Here is a 12,948-nt window from a genome sequence, read left to right as displayed (position 1 = left end):
ACATGTTCATGCATTAAAATGCTAAATAAATATATGTTCTTCTCCCCAGGTTGTGGTTAACCAGTTATCCATCCGACAAGTTCCCAGTCAGTATCCTGCAGAACGGGCTGAAGATGACCAATGAGCCTCCCAAAGGAATAAGAGCCAACCTGCTGCGCTCCTACCTCAGTCACCCCATCTCTGACCCCGCCTTCTTTGTCAGCTCCAAGAAGCAAGCCGTCTGGCAGAAGTTCCTGTTTGGTCTCACCTTCTTCCACGCTCTAGTGCAGGAGAGGAGGAACTTTGGACCACTAGGTAAGAAATGGAAACATTACATTACTGAGGTCTGCTGACAGATTACTTCTGGAAGTCCCAAAATCAAGGTTAAAGCAGCGAGAAGACAGAGCCTTTGCTGTTGCAGCTCCAAAATTATGGAACAAATTGCCCCTCCAGGTTAGACTTGCTCCAACTCTGCCTCATCTCTTTTAAAAACCCATTTCTTTTCCCTTGCATTTACAGACCAGGTATGACACTTGTGCTGTTAAATTTGGGTTTTTGTATACTAGTGTTTTGTATTGTTTTTATGTAGGAGTTATTCAGTCTGTGGCTTCTGATCTGGTTTCATTGTCTCCTGTTTTACATTTGTTTCATGTCCTGTCTGTTTTTTTTTATGTATGTATGCTTTGTTTTTATACAGTTGTTGATGTACAGCACTTTGTTCAACTCTGTTGTTTTTAAATGTGCTATAGAAATAAAGTGGATTGGATTGGATCTAGTTTAACGTTTGACCTTTTTACCCTGGATGATTTAAATGTATGGTTTTCATTTTTGGTATTTGAAACCATTTTGTAATCATTTCATATATATTCCTTGTTTGTTTGTAGCCTTTATTTAACCAGGTGAAAATCCCATTGAGATCAACAATCTCTTTTTCAAGGGAAATCCTTGTTCCATTCATCTGATTTAAATATAAAACAATCCTGTTGCTGTTTGTCCATCTTCTCTCAGGTTGGAATATTCCCTATGAGTTTAATGAGTCTGACCTGAGGATCAGTATGAGGCAGATCCAGATGTTCCTGGATGAGTATGAGGACGTTCCACTGGAGGCCCTCACATATCTTACAGGTAAAACATATAGGCGCTTTCACACCGGAGTAATTTTCCCCGTACTTTTCCCTTTTAGTTCCGATAGTTCCTGGGATTTTGCGTTCACACCAAAAAGAGAACTTAGTTCATGAGAAATGTTCCCCCCTTTTCAGTCCCTGCTAGAGAGCAGGTACTTTCCTGGGGAGAAAAAAGTTCCAATTTCTGATTGGCTGGGCGAATTGCAAACCACGCCCTGTAAAACTCTGGAAGGTTTTTGTGAAGCCGCCATTTTATTTGCTGGCATTAGCATTTTTAGCATTATTAGCATTAGCCCCGCGCACCAACGGAGAGAGAATAACTTATGGCAACACAAAAAAAAACATGGGAATGGTGGAGTGACGAGGAGGTGTCGGCGTTCTAGCGATTTACTCGGAAGGCTTCAGAAGAAGCTGCTGGGACTCCCAGCAGCTGAAGCCACTGAAGCCAGTCCCCAACTCCGGGGACTTCCGGCCGGGGACTTCGGGTGGCTGTATACGCCGTGAAGTTGTTTGCGGCCTGCCAGTAAACCCAAAGCAGAAGAAGAAGTGACGTCAGCGGCTTCATTTGCGTAATCTTCCCTCAGGGATTTATTCCGGTGTGAACGCGATCAGCTCTTTAGTTCCATGGGGGAACTAAGAGCTGGGAACCAGTGGCGTGACTATCGACGGTGCAGCCAGTGCAACGCACCGGGGCCCAGAGCCGGCCAGGGGCCCATGCAAAAAAACAACTGTTTAACATTTTTGGGGGGCCCCAATGGCATTGACCGGTTCACGCTGTCTTCAAAGCAACCAAGCAACCTAAATTAATTTGTAATGTGTCTGTCCAATGACCTTGCTCCCTTTCATGACATGTGATACCTTGCGTGGCGAGCGAACCGTTTAATCAACCTGTACTGTACTGTAGCTAGCAGCAGCAAGTTCGGTAGCATTATAAAAATGTAATAGCTTGCATTTATAATGTAGAGCAAACCAAAGCACAAGAGCAACGCTCAAAAGAGAAAGGGCAAGAGAGAACAAGGAGATGTAACAGCTAAACTGACTGCTAAAATTAGACCGTTTTTTTTGTCATACATCGTCCTCGAAATCGAGCGCTAACGTTAGCAATGTTGACGTGCAGCGGCAGCCGGAGCCGGAGGCTAACGATAGCTCATCTGCCTCACCGTCCATCATTGCCATCTAGCTCGACAAGTGAAGCTGTATCCATGGCCGTGGCTGTGCAACCTTCTTCTCCAGCCAGCCAGGAGGAGAGGCTGGATTTGGCTGTGCCCGGCGGTGGTACAACAGTTCCCCCAAGGGCCCCAACCGATAGGCGACTCTATGCCGCTATTGAGACCCCCGACGCCAAGATCAAAAGCTATATTATAGCAATCGGTCTATGTAGGCCCATTCCCCAGAGACAAACCTCAAGGAAACAGGTTTAATCCTCTTCTTAGTTCATTGTGCCGTTGTCACGATGTGGTGGTCTGAGGCCAGGGCAGGCTGTTGTTGATAGCCTATACATGTGGCGCTTCTGAGTGGTTGTGTATGTCCGTGCGTGTGTGAGCGCATCAGCGTGCGCTTATGTTTGGGGGGGGGCCCAAAACAATATTTGCACCGGGGCCAATCACAACCTTGTTAAGCCACTGCTGGGAACTAAGTGTTGGGAACTAAGTATGGCAAAGTACCTGTTGTGAAAGCGGCTAATGGAATATCACATAGAATTCAGTGATAGAGTTGGTGGGTGTCTGTTCAGTAAATAGAAAATAGTTCCTATATGAATTCTCACAGGAAATTCTCCGGATTATCTGGATTATTTTGAGTAACCAGGTCATGATATCTTGAAGCAGACATTGGATCGGTCCATTTAATAATCCCTTTATTCCTCTTCTTAGGTGAATGCAACTATGGCGGCAGGGTGACAGATGACAAAGACCGGCGTCTGCTGATGTCGCTTCTCTCCGTCTTCTACAGTTGGGACCTGATAGAGAAGGAGTGCTACCACATGTGTGAGGGAGATCTGTATTATGTCCCAGGTCACGGCCCATATCAGGTACTGTGAGAGCTCTGCTAATTAATGCCACTGAGTAAGACATCATTTTCAGTCATGACATGGAGTAACCGTCTCACGATGCAGCCTTGTGTTTCAAATAAATACAACAGCAGCAGATCGCACTGATTACCCAGAGGAGTGTTATACTAGTCTGGACTCTTAAATGTTTGGCCTGGAGGGCACCGTGTGGAAGATCACTATAAGAACTGAAGCACTTATTCAATCATCCTATCCCATAATGAAATGAATGTTAAACAACGATTTTCTCTTTCCCAGACATATGTAAACTACATTCGCGGTCTTCCGATTTGTGCCGATCCTTGTGTGTTCGGCCTTCATAGCAACGCTGACATCACGAAGGATAACCAGGAGACCAATCAGCTGCTGGATGGAGTTCTGCTGACGCTGCCCAGGCAGACCGGCGGCGGGGCCAAGTCTCCTCAGGTTTGTTTATCTGAAAGCACTCACACTTTCATTTTAGACTCTTGGCTTGCACTTATTTCCCCGAGGAAATACTCCATGAAACCTCGATGTCTCATATTCACACTCAGCGCTGTCGTCTCTCTGTTGCAGGTAGTAGTGGATGAGCTTGCAGAAGACATCCTCTCCAAGCTGCCAGAAGACTTTGACATACAAATGGTGATCGAAAAATACCCAGTCATGTACGACGAGTCCATGAATACTGTTTTGAGGCAGGAAATAATCCGCTTTAACAGGTAATAACAACTGTTAGAAAAGACAAACATGTATTGCTAATAACTCGTGTTTCTTAATCGTTTTGTGCGGGTCACACTGATAAAACATGATTACTTGACGACATTAATCCCCCCCACTCCTTAGACTCACTCTTGTGGTGCGGGTCAGCTTGGTAAACATCCGCAAAGCTCTGAAGGGACAGATTGTTATGTCTGCCGAACTGGAGAACGTCTTCAACAGTATGATGGTGGGCAAGCTGCCCGCTCTGTGGGCTGCCGTGTCATACCCCTCCCTGAAACCAATGGGGAGCTACGTGACCGATCTGCTCACCAGGCTGCAGTTCCTACAAGTAAGAGTTATGATTGTTATGGATCACACTGACCCTGCGCGAAGGTAAGATATGGAGAATATGACTGGCAAGAGGAATGCAGCACATATAAGAAGCCCAATAGCCTTATTGTGTACAGTCAGTGTTTGAGAATACCTTTTTTTCTTTTTTAAACTGATCCTTGACATTTGGATTGTAGTAAAGCACCATCGGTTTTACAGGTAGCAGATTACATTGCATTTTTATAAAACGATATGTATGCTTGATTGTTTTTTTTAAAGGATTGGATAGATGACGGCCCGCCTGCAGTCTTCTGGCTCTCTGGCTTCTACTTCACCCAGTCATTTCTAACAGGAGTGGCTCAGAATTTTGCCAGGAAGTACACCATCCCCATAGACTTCATTGGCTTCGAATTTGAGGCATGTAACCTTTTTTCTAACTTTTCTCAGTGTTTTTGTTATATTTAATTGTAATATTTGCATATAAGAATATAGGTTGTGGTTGTGTTCCAGGTTACCAAAGAGGAGAACCATATAAAGGAGAAGCCAGAGGATGGGGCTTATGTTAAGGGTCTCTTCATGGAGGGAGCGCGCTGGGACAGAGAGAAGATGGTGATCGGAGAGTCCCTCCCCAAGATCCTCTTTGACTCTTTGCCCATCATCAAGCTCAGACCTGGAGATATGTCCAAGTTCCGACATGAAGACCTCTACGTCTGTCCTGTTTACAAAACCAGTGCTCGCAGAGGGACCCTGTCCACCTCCGGCCACTCCACCAACTACGTCATGTCCATCGAGCTGCCCTCTGACAAGCCTGAGAAACACTGGATTAACCGCGGGGTGGCATGCCTCTGTCAGCTGGACGACTAAGAAATAATGACTATTAAAAAAAAAGTGTAAATGCCAAAGAAAGCTTATGTGTTTGTATGCCAAAGAAACATGTGGAGGGACTAAAGCTAGGTCGTAAGCACATATTTGCAACCATGATAATCAAAACTATGCATTTTTTCATAGTGAATGACAATGAAATGGTAATCATTTCTTAAAGAGGACATCATTCTCTCAGCGTGAATATTAGAGATTGGCGAGATTTTTTTCTTTATTTTCGTGAACACAATACCTCAAAAACTCCTAGAGAGAATTTCTTCAAACATCCCGTTGGACTCAAAATTGAACTGATATGATTATGGGGGTCATACGCAGATCAAGGTCACCGTGATTTTACAAAACACACCGACATACCTCAAGAATACATTTTCTAATTTTATGCATTTCCCACAAATATCTAATAGAATAATATAATGAATTGATTACAATGTGGACAGACATGGATTTACTCTGCAACTAAACTTTTTGGTTGATAGTATATTTGCATATATTTTTCCAGTACAATCCAGATTATTGCAGTTGGTGTACACAAATGACAAACATTTTGTCAAATGGCTCAGATGGTTTAAAACCAAACCCTCATTTTTGATAATGCTATACAAGCCCTACTGTAAACAAAATATACTTTGTTTGGATTTGGAGAATATATATATTTTTTAAACTCTAAAACATATTATATTTCAAATGTGTTTCGAGCTGGTGCTGATATTGCTCTTTGATGCACTTTACTCTATATTTTTATATTCTATATGGTTTTTCTGTTATTAATGGGTGATGGGTTTTTGCAATATGTCCTATATCCCTTGATAATAAAATCAACATAATGTCAAACAACAGGATGATTTCACTACTTGTAGTGCTCTTTCAACTCAGTAGTTAGTTCTGATGTCAAACACTAGATGGCGGCAAAGGAAAACCAGTTGGTTACAGGGATCCTTAACGGTACCCATGATGAGGGTGTCCTCACTACATCTCCATTCCCATACCAATAGTATATTTGAATGTATAGCACAAACAGTGTGCCATCAAGTGAAAGTATATGGTATATGGGTGGGTCTTAATTTTGAGAAACAATACCACCAAAACACCACTTTTTGTACATATGGGTTACCAACAAATTATTGACCTTATTGCTTTGGTAATAACACATTTAAACTTCTCATATGACACACACTTTTGTTTCCCTTTCACATTAAGGACTGAGAAGTTGTGCGCACAGTAAGAGCAAAACTGGTTGTGATAAGTGCACCTCACTCGCCATCACTGATCGAGGTCAGGCTGGTCGTGTGACAACGATTTTCTGTCCTGACAAAGCAGATTCATGACTCAATAATGAAATTGGGTACAGGATGAATGCTGTTCTCTCCATACAGGCCATAGGTTATGACACACCATGCCACAAATCACCACTGAGCCTTTTCATGCTGAACCTAATTCAACCACAACTTTGTGAAAGGAATGTTAAAACATGGTTAAAACCCAAGTGGCATAGTTTCCCCAACCCTATAACTATAACTTGGTGGTGCTGCCTGGCTGCTGCTGTATTAATGTCAGCAAAGCTTGATCAACGTGTAGCCAGCATTTGTGGGTTTAAACCTAATTAATCTGCCATTTACTGCACCAATAGCCTACTTTAAATACTGCAGCATTAAATATGAAATGCAGCTGATGGAGGCTACCGTGACAGATGCTATAACTTCAGTGGTGTGTTCGGCATTAATGGAAGCCATACATCTCCACCTGTTATTAATGGACATCCGACCCTGGGGTCCAGCCAGATCCAGTTTAGTCCTCTTCTCAAAACAGTTTTGTCCTCTGTCTTATCCCTTCAGGCCTCCTTACACTAATGTGTAAATGTCCTCCAGAAAGATTCCCCTGGAATGCTAGACCTATGATTTCCCTTCAATGGAAATGAGCAAACAAAGCTGCCAAGAGGAGGAAAACACAGACATGTCTTCCAACACGCCAGTGTCACACCTTGCATTACATCACACAAAATACTTCAGTTTTCTGAGCAAGGGCCCAACTTTTATTGCAGCCATTAAATTAATCTAATTAAGTTATTGGAAAATGTATTATCTCTTCGATTTACACACGGCATCTATTGCACGTCTGTCTGTCCTGGGAGAGGGATCCCTCCTCTGTTGCTCTCCCTGAGGTTTCTCCCATTTCCCCCCCTTAAACTGTGGGTTTTCTCTGGAAGTCTTTCCTTGTACGATGTGAGGGTCTAAGGATAGAGGGTGTCGTTTTTCTCATACTGATATTCTGAACAATCTGTGCTGTTGTATTTGCTGTAAAGTGTCTCTACTGTAGGCTATTTTTATTATATGTAGGCCTACAGCACTTTGGCTCGACCAAAAATCGTTTATAAATGTGCTATATAAATACAACTTGATTTGATTTGATAGGTGACTAATACATCAGACATTACAGTTATAAATGTTAATTATTCACAAGTGTGATGTCTGTGGTTATGAAAGTCAATAGGTGATGTGTAGATGGTTTCAAAATAAGTCCATAGTTTACGAGGCGTTTAGTTGGCTTGCATCGATGTGTTCATATTTATAATTCAAAAGTTTAAATCACCAAGTCTGTAGTTATAAATGTTTATAAGTCATTATAACGTTTTTTTATTGTCAGGTGGGCATTTAATATGTAAATAAATCATCAATTGAGAGTTGTAAGAGTTGTTGGAGGTTATTGTTAATAAAGTAGTTTTAGTTGATTCTGGTCAAGATATTATTCAGCCCTTTTCTATAAATAAACAATCAAACCAGTATTAACCACCTTTCACAACCTGGCAGCCCAAAAAGGTGTCTTTAATAGTGGATTATAACTGTCTATATAGAGCACTAGTTACTGATTTATTGACCACTAATAGAAAGCAGCAGCACCGAACAACACTCTGGTTGCTGGAGGAACAAAAAGAACTAACACCTCTCTTCTGACAGCCTGGTGACAGATGACGGCTTTATTAGCTGCTGCTGCTGCTGCTGCACAAAGCAGACACAGGGGAGGGGGGGGGGGCACTGGAGCTGAGCTTTATGTAAATAACATAATAGTGTAGCGTTGTTCTGGAGCACAGTGTGGAGAGGATTTACATGTAGGAGAGGGGCGGTTTCAGAGGAGGAGCACACAGCCTCCTTAGCGTATGCATTTCCTGAACACACCGCGGTGATGTGTTGAGTGTTGTCGGCGGGAAGGTGTGTCGGTCACTGCTGTCTCTCATTCTGTCACCCACCAGTGTGTGTGTGTGTGTGTGTGTGTGTGTGTGTGTGTGTGTGTGTGTGTGTGTGTGTGTGTGTGTGTGTGTGTGTGTGTGTGTGTGTGCGAGTGTGTGTGTGTGTGTGTGTGTGTGTGTGTGTGTGTGTGTGTGTGTGTGTGTGTGTGTGTGAGAGAGAGGGTGGGTGAGCGAGAGCGAGAGAGAGCGAGAGAGAGAGAAGTTTCCTCTGCTCTCGCTCGTGCACTTCACACGATGGAACGCCTGTATCCGCGTACAGCTCTGTTGCGTTCAGAGCCCCGCCGCCTTCAAGACAACTGAGAATTGAAACAAAAAAAAGTCACCAAATGGCTGAATTTGGAGAGAACAATAAGAGCGCCGTAGGTCCACCGGTTGCTGACTGGAAAGCTGCGTCAGGAGGCGGCGGTATGAGCCCGGAGACGCCGGTTTCAAACGGAAACTGCACCGTGAAGAGGCTCCAGAAGCAGCCCAGCTGCGAGTCCCCGACGTGGGAGAGCGCGGGTTCGGATTCAGCCTCCAAAGCGATCCCTCGACGAAGCAGTCTGATCAAGGTAGGCCGTCCTTCCCGTGGGGAGAAACCAGCTAGCCTTGCTTTATAATAACATGTAGTTTGATGTTAAACATGCATGCAAACTGTTGCAAGTCCAGAGTAGACCTCTAAACATGAAAAATGAGTCCACAGTGGAAGTGATAAAGTAGGCTATGGTTGTTTGAGTTGCACACATACACTGCAAGCCCCTGCATGAATGTAGTACTGGTGCCATGGAATGCAATAAATAACACAGTCACTCACTACACTGGGACTGCTTCCTGTCAGCTTCCTCTGCATCTGTGTGGAGAAATCAGTTTCCTCACCACTCTCAATGCTGTTGAAGAAATTGAGTAGCAGTATTTACCACTTAAAGATGGACATCATGTCACATTTAGGATGGTAATGACTTTAAAAGCTGCCTGTCAAACACTTCGACCCCACATCTTGACTATAATGAACTCACAGGACTCCAAACCAGTAGCACAAATCCTCAATTAGAGAGATTTTCTTTCCTATGTGTCATACAGGGTTGATGTGTTGCCAGACACATGTCAGTAATTAACACTCCATCAGCAAGAGAGGATCTGGGAAGGGACTTATAAGTGATAGCACCTGCTGTTATTGTGATTAAAGATACATTTAAATTCCTCCACCCACTCGGTCTCACACTCAAATACCCCTGTCCAATAACCCCACTGCCTGAACTGATCCAGGCTCATATTTAAGAACATGTAAACTTTATTAGTAGAAAGCTCTTGACATACATATCATACTCAGTTTGTTGTTTTTGCAAGGCACTAATCAATAACTCAACTTTGTCATTTTATGGCCTTCTGGGCATGTGGGAGGTCTTGTGGCTGCTTGTCTTCAGAGCTGCTGCCTGTAAAGACACGATTATTCAACACGGCCTCATCTGTGTCTGATTGGCTCTCACTGTGAGACAGGAAGTCGGCCAGTTGGCCAATTTCCTCATAAGGTTCATGTTGCAATATTGCTATTAAGTCATGAGCAGTTGGTGATAACACTCAACTTTCTCCCTCTCTTTTACCGAAACACACATTTTCTCACCTCCCTGCCCACACACAGGTCTGCTCTTGTCTTCAGTTTGTTACGACAGTGTTGCCAGCCTGACTCAGAGATTTAAAAACACTCTGTTTGCTTTGTTGGAGTACTGGCGTCTCATGCTGTGTCAGATATGGCGTTAATAAGTCCTGGCTTTCCATCCAGAGCACCACTTGAACTACAAAAAACAGTAATGCAGGAGGAGTGTCACGTGTATTGAAACATGTCTTTTTAGGATATGATCATTGTTCATTTTCAGTAAGCACCATTTAATGCTGAGACAGTGATCGATGCACTTCCAGCAGAACAGTGTACACATGCTTGTGCTTTTGTTTTCAATTCTAGACACCTGAGGCTTTAGAAAGATGGAGCTGAGAATAAATAAATCCACAGCTTACAGTGCTGTTTCTCAAACTACCTCTATAGCTCAGGACAACACCAATAGGAATCTGGGGTGGTATGAGGGCAGATAAACAGGAAACACAGCATTCCTGTCTGCTTTTCACACAAGTCATGGGATTTAGGTCCAGTGCGTGTGTTTTTTTGTATTTCATCAGTATGTACCGCAGACTGTCCTCTCATTCATTCTGTCCTCTCATTCATTCTGTCTCACTCTTGTGTGCGTGAAGGAGATGCAGAATAAGGTGTCCACTTAGTTTGTTCTATTTCAGTTAATCTCCATGTAGATAACCATCAGGTACTGTCTATCTCTTTGCTTCAAACACACACACACGCACACAAGCACACACACACTTGCATAGACCTGTCTTCTAGTAAAACAACTTGGCACAATATATATTTTCAGCTTTTCATTTCTCATGCCCTGACGTTTGCATACACTCAGACATACATTGATTTGCATGTTAATATGTGTGTGTGTGTGTGTGTGTGTGTGTGTGTGTGTGTGTGTGTGTGTGTGTGTGTGTGTGTGTGAGAGTATAGAATAGTAGGGACATAGCATGACATGAAAACCACATCTCCAGATCCTTAGCTTTTTATCAACCAAGGGGGAAATGAAGCATTTTAACCAAATCTAGTGTTTTTTTTTTTTTAAGTGGACATAAGCCAAGAATTGGCTGAATTCTTAAAAGATACTGAATATAGCCACATTTTAGGATACATATACATTTTCTATATCCTGAAATGTAATTGAGAAGGTTGATACCACTGGAGACGGTTAGCTTAAAAGGCTGAAAGCAGAAGGAAACAGTAAACCTGGCATTGTCAGAAGGTAACACATCGCAGGCCAGCAGCTGTTTCCAGTCTTGATGCTAAACAAAGCTAGCCTTCTCCTGTCTCCAGCGTCAAAACTAAATGGAAGAACAAAAAGATGTTGGAGTGGATTCAAATCACCGGGCCGCTTCATGCATTATTTTCCACATGTGACGACGGCCTTGTCCGATGTTGGCGTGCCATTTTAGAGTGTGTTGACATTGTGTGTTTGAAGTTAACACAAATAATCGTTAGCAACATGGCTACGGCTAGCAGCCTGGCTACGGTCCAAAGCAAAAGAGATGTATGAATCCAAAATAACTAGAAGCTCTTATCTCTGTGCTATGACAAAGGCAAAAATAAAACACCTGGTGCATACATAATAAGGCAGGTTACTTGTGTGTAGTGTACCTGTTCCTTACCTGAGGATAGCTACTGCTGTTTTATTGACTTGCTTAGTTGCTTCTTATATAAATTCTCTCTGGTAGTCAGTGATGCAGTGTCTCTCTTATCTTGTGAAAGAGACTTCACCATCTATAAGCAGACATAATTGCATAGTTAAAGCGAGGCTTACAGGGAACCAATTTAAAAGCTGAAAGTCATTATTTTCATGGCCATGACATTGTGAAATGGACATACTCCATAATGATAAGTTAAAGCAAACGCATGTTGTATTGTCACTTTCAGTGTGTGCGTGCCTGTGTTACAAATAGTAAATCTGTGCAAACGCATACAAATGTGTAAAAACACATAGGCCTACTGTGTGTGTTTTTCAGACCCAGGGAGCAGCATTAGCCGGAGGCGTTAGCAGTAGCACAGTTGGGGGGGGGAGGGGGAGCCTTGAGCACCTCCTGCAGTTTAAATCCACATATTGTGCCTGCTTTCAAAACACTTTAGCCTGCATTAGCATGACCCCTGCACAGCTCAGGGAGTGGGTAAACCTTCTCTCTGATTGTGATGGAGCCACTGGTGATTGAATCGCTCCACATACGTGCTCACTATCATCATATCCAGCTTTGTAAGTGTGGCTGTCTAAGTTTGTGCCTGTTTATGAGCCTCTGCAAAAGTAATCACCGAGTCGTGTGGAAACATTGCTGATGCTCGACTCAAGGCTCAAACTGTCTGCTCTCGGTTTTAGCGGTAATGTTATTTTCAGTAAATGCACCTGTGACGTTTTTCAGCTGAAATCATGGTTAGCTTTCTGGCAATATGACCGCACATTTTACTTGTTTCATTTTTGTGTTGTGTATGTGTGTGTGTTTGTTTACGTGTAGAATTCACATGGGACTTCAAAGGTTTGAGGCGTAAAAGAGCATGTGCAGCTCTACTTGCCTCAAAGGCAGGGTTTAAAGTCAGACTGAGCAGTCTCAGACTTTTTCTAGATTTAGAGTTTTATCGTGCATTTGCAGAAGTTATACAAAATAGAGATTATACACCAAAAATAATCAGCTGACTGACGGAGTGGTTGAGACACTGTGAATCACCACATATTCTACACTGAGCTGCTGACAGAATAATTTCACCACATAATGCTTCCTGCGCCCCATTTAAAGAGCCTGTGACACGGTTTTCCCCCATCATCCAAACCCATCAATTTGAGTACATATTGTCCCGTTGAAAACCGTTACTGAACTGATTTTGGATATTTGTACTTTGATAACCATTAATCTGCCTTCAATGTTGACAATTTTCTGGATCTTCTCGCGGATTCTTCAAGTCCCGCCAAATGATGGGTGACGTCATTGCGGGCACAGCGCTCCAGCTGCACCGTTCAGGATCCCAGCATCTGCATGTAAACCTTTATATATATATACAGTCAGATGTAAACGCACGACGGCGCACACAGCAGCAAGCTCAGACA

At 43.0% G+C, this 12,948-nt stretch overlaps 2 protein-coding genes across 2 annotated transcripts in view; both read left to right on the top strand.

Moving 5' to 3' along the window:
* Positions 1-5,740, top strand: part of dnah3 (dynein axonemal heavy chain 3) — a 39,777-nt gene extending 34,037 nt beyond the window's left edge. The window contains exons 55-62 of the mRNA XM_034094544.1: positions 50-294; positions 988-1,104; positions 2,975-3,132; positions 3,409-3,576; positions 3,706-3,848; positions 3,973-4,177; positions 4,438-4,575; positions 4,669-5,740. Coding sequence (XP_033950435.1) covers positions 50-294; positions 988-1,104; positions 2,975-3,132; positions 3,409-3,576; positions 3,706-3,848; positions 3,973-4,177; positions 4,438-4,575; positions 4,669-5,022 — 1,528 coding nt within the window. The 3' untranslated portion in view covers positions 5,023-5,740. The remainder of the gene's footprint in view (positions 1-49; positions 295-987; positions 1,105-2,974; positions 3,133-3,408; positions 3,577-3,705; positions 3,849-3,972; positions 4,178-4,437; positions 4,576-4,668) is intronic.
* A 2,467-nt stretch (positions 5,741-8,207) lies between these two features.
* LOC117455160 (inactive phospholipase C-like protein 2) overlaps positions 8,208-12,948 on the top strand; it is a 28,922-nt gene continuing 24,181 nt past the window's right edge. The window contains exon 1 of the mRNA XM_034094551.2: positions 8,208-8,832. Within this exon, the coding sequence (XP_033950442.1) occupies positions 8,608-8,832 (225 nt within the window). The 5' untranslated portion in view covers positions 8,208-8,607. The remainder of the gene's footprint in view (positions 8,833-12,948) is intronic.

This window comes from Pseudochaenichthys georgianus, chromosome 11 (genome assembly GCF_902827115.2).
Source record: "Pseudochaenichthys georgianus chromosome 11, fPseGeo1.2, whole genome shotgun sequence".
Taxonomy (NCBI): domain Eukaryota; kingdom Metazoa; phylum Chordata; class Actinopteri; order Perciformes; family Channichthyidae; genus Pseudochaenichthys; species Pseudochaenichthys georgianus.
Note: the sequence above shows the minus strand (reverse complement) of the source record. Positions and strands in the feature narration are given on the sequence as shown.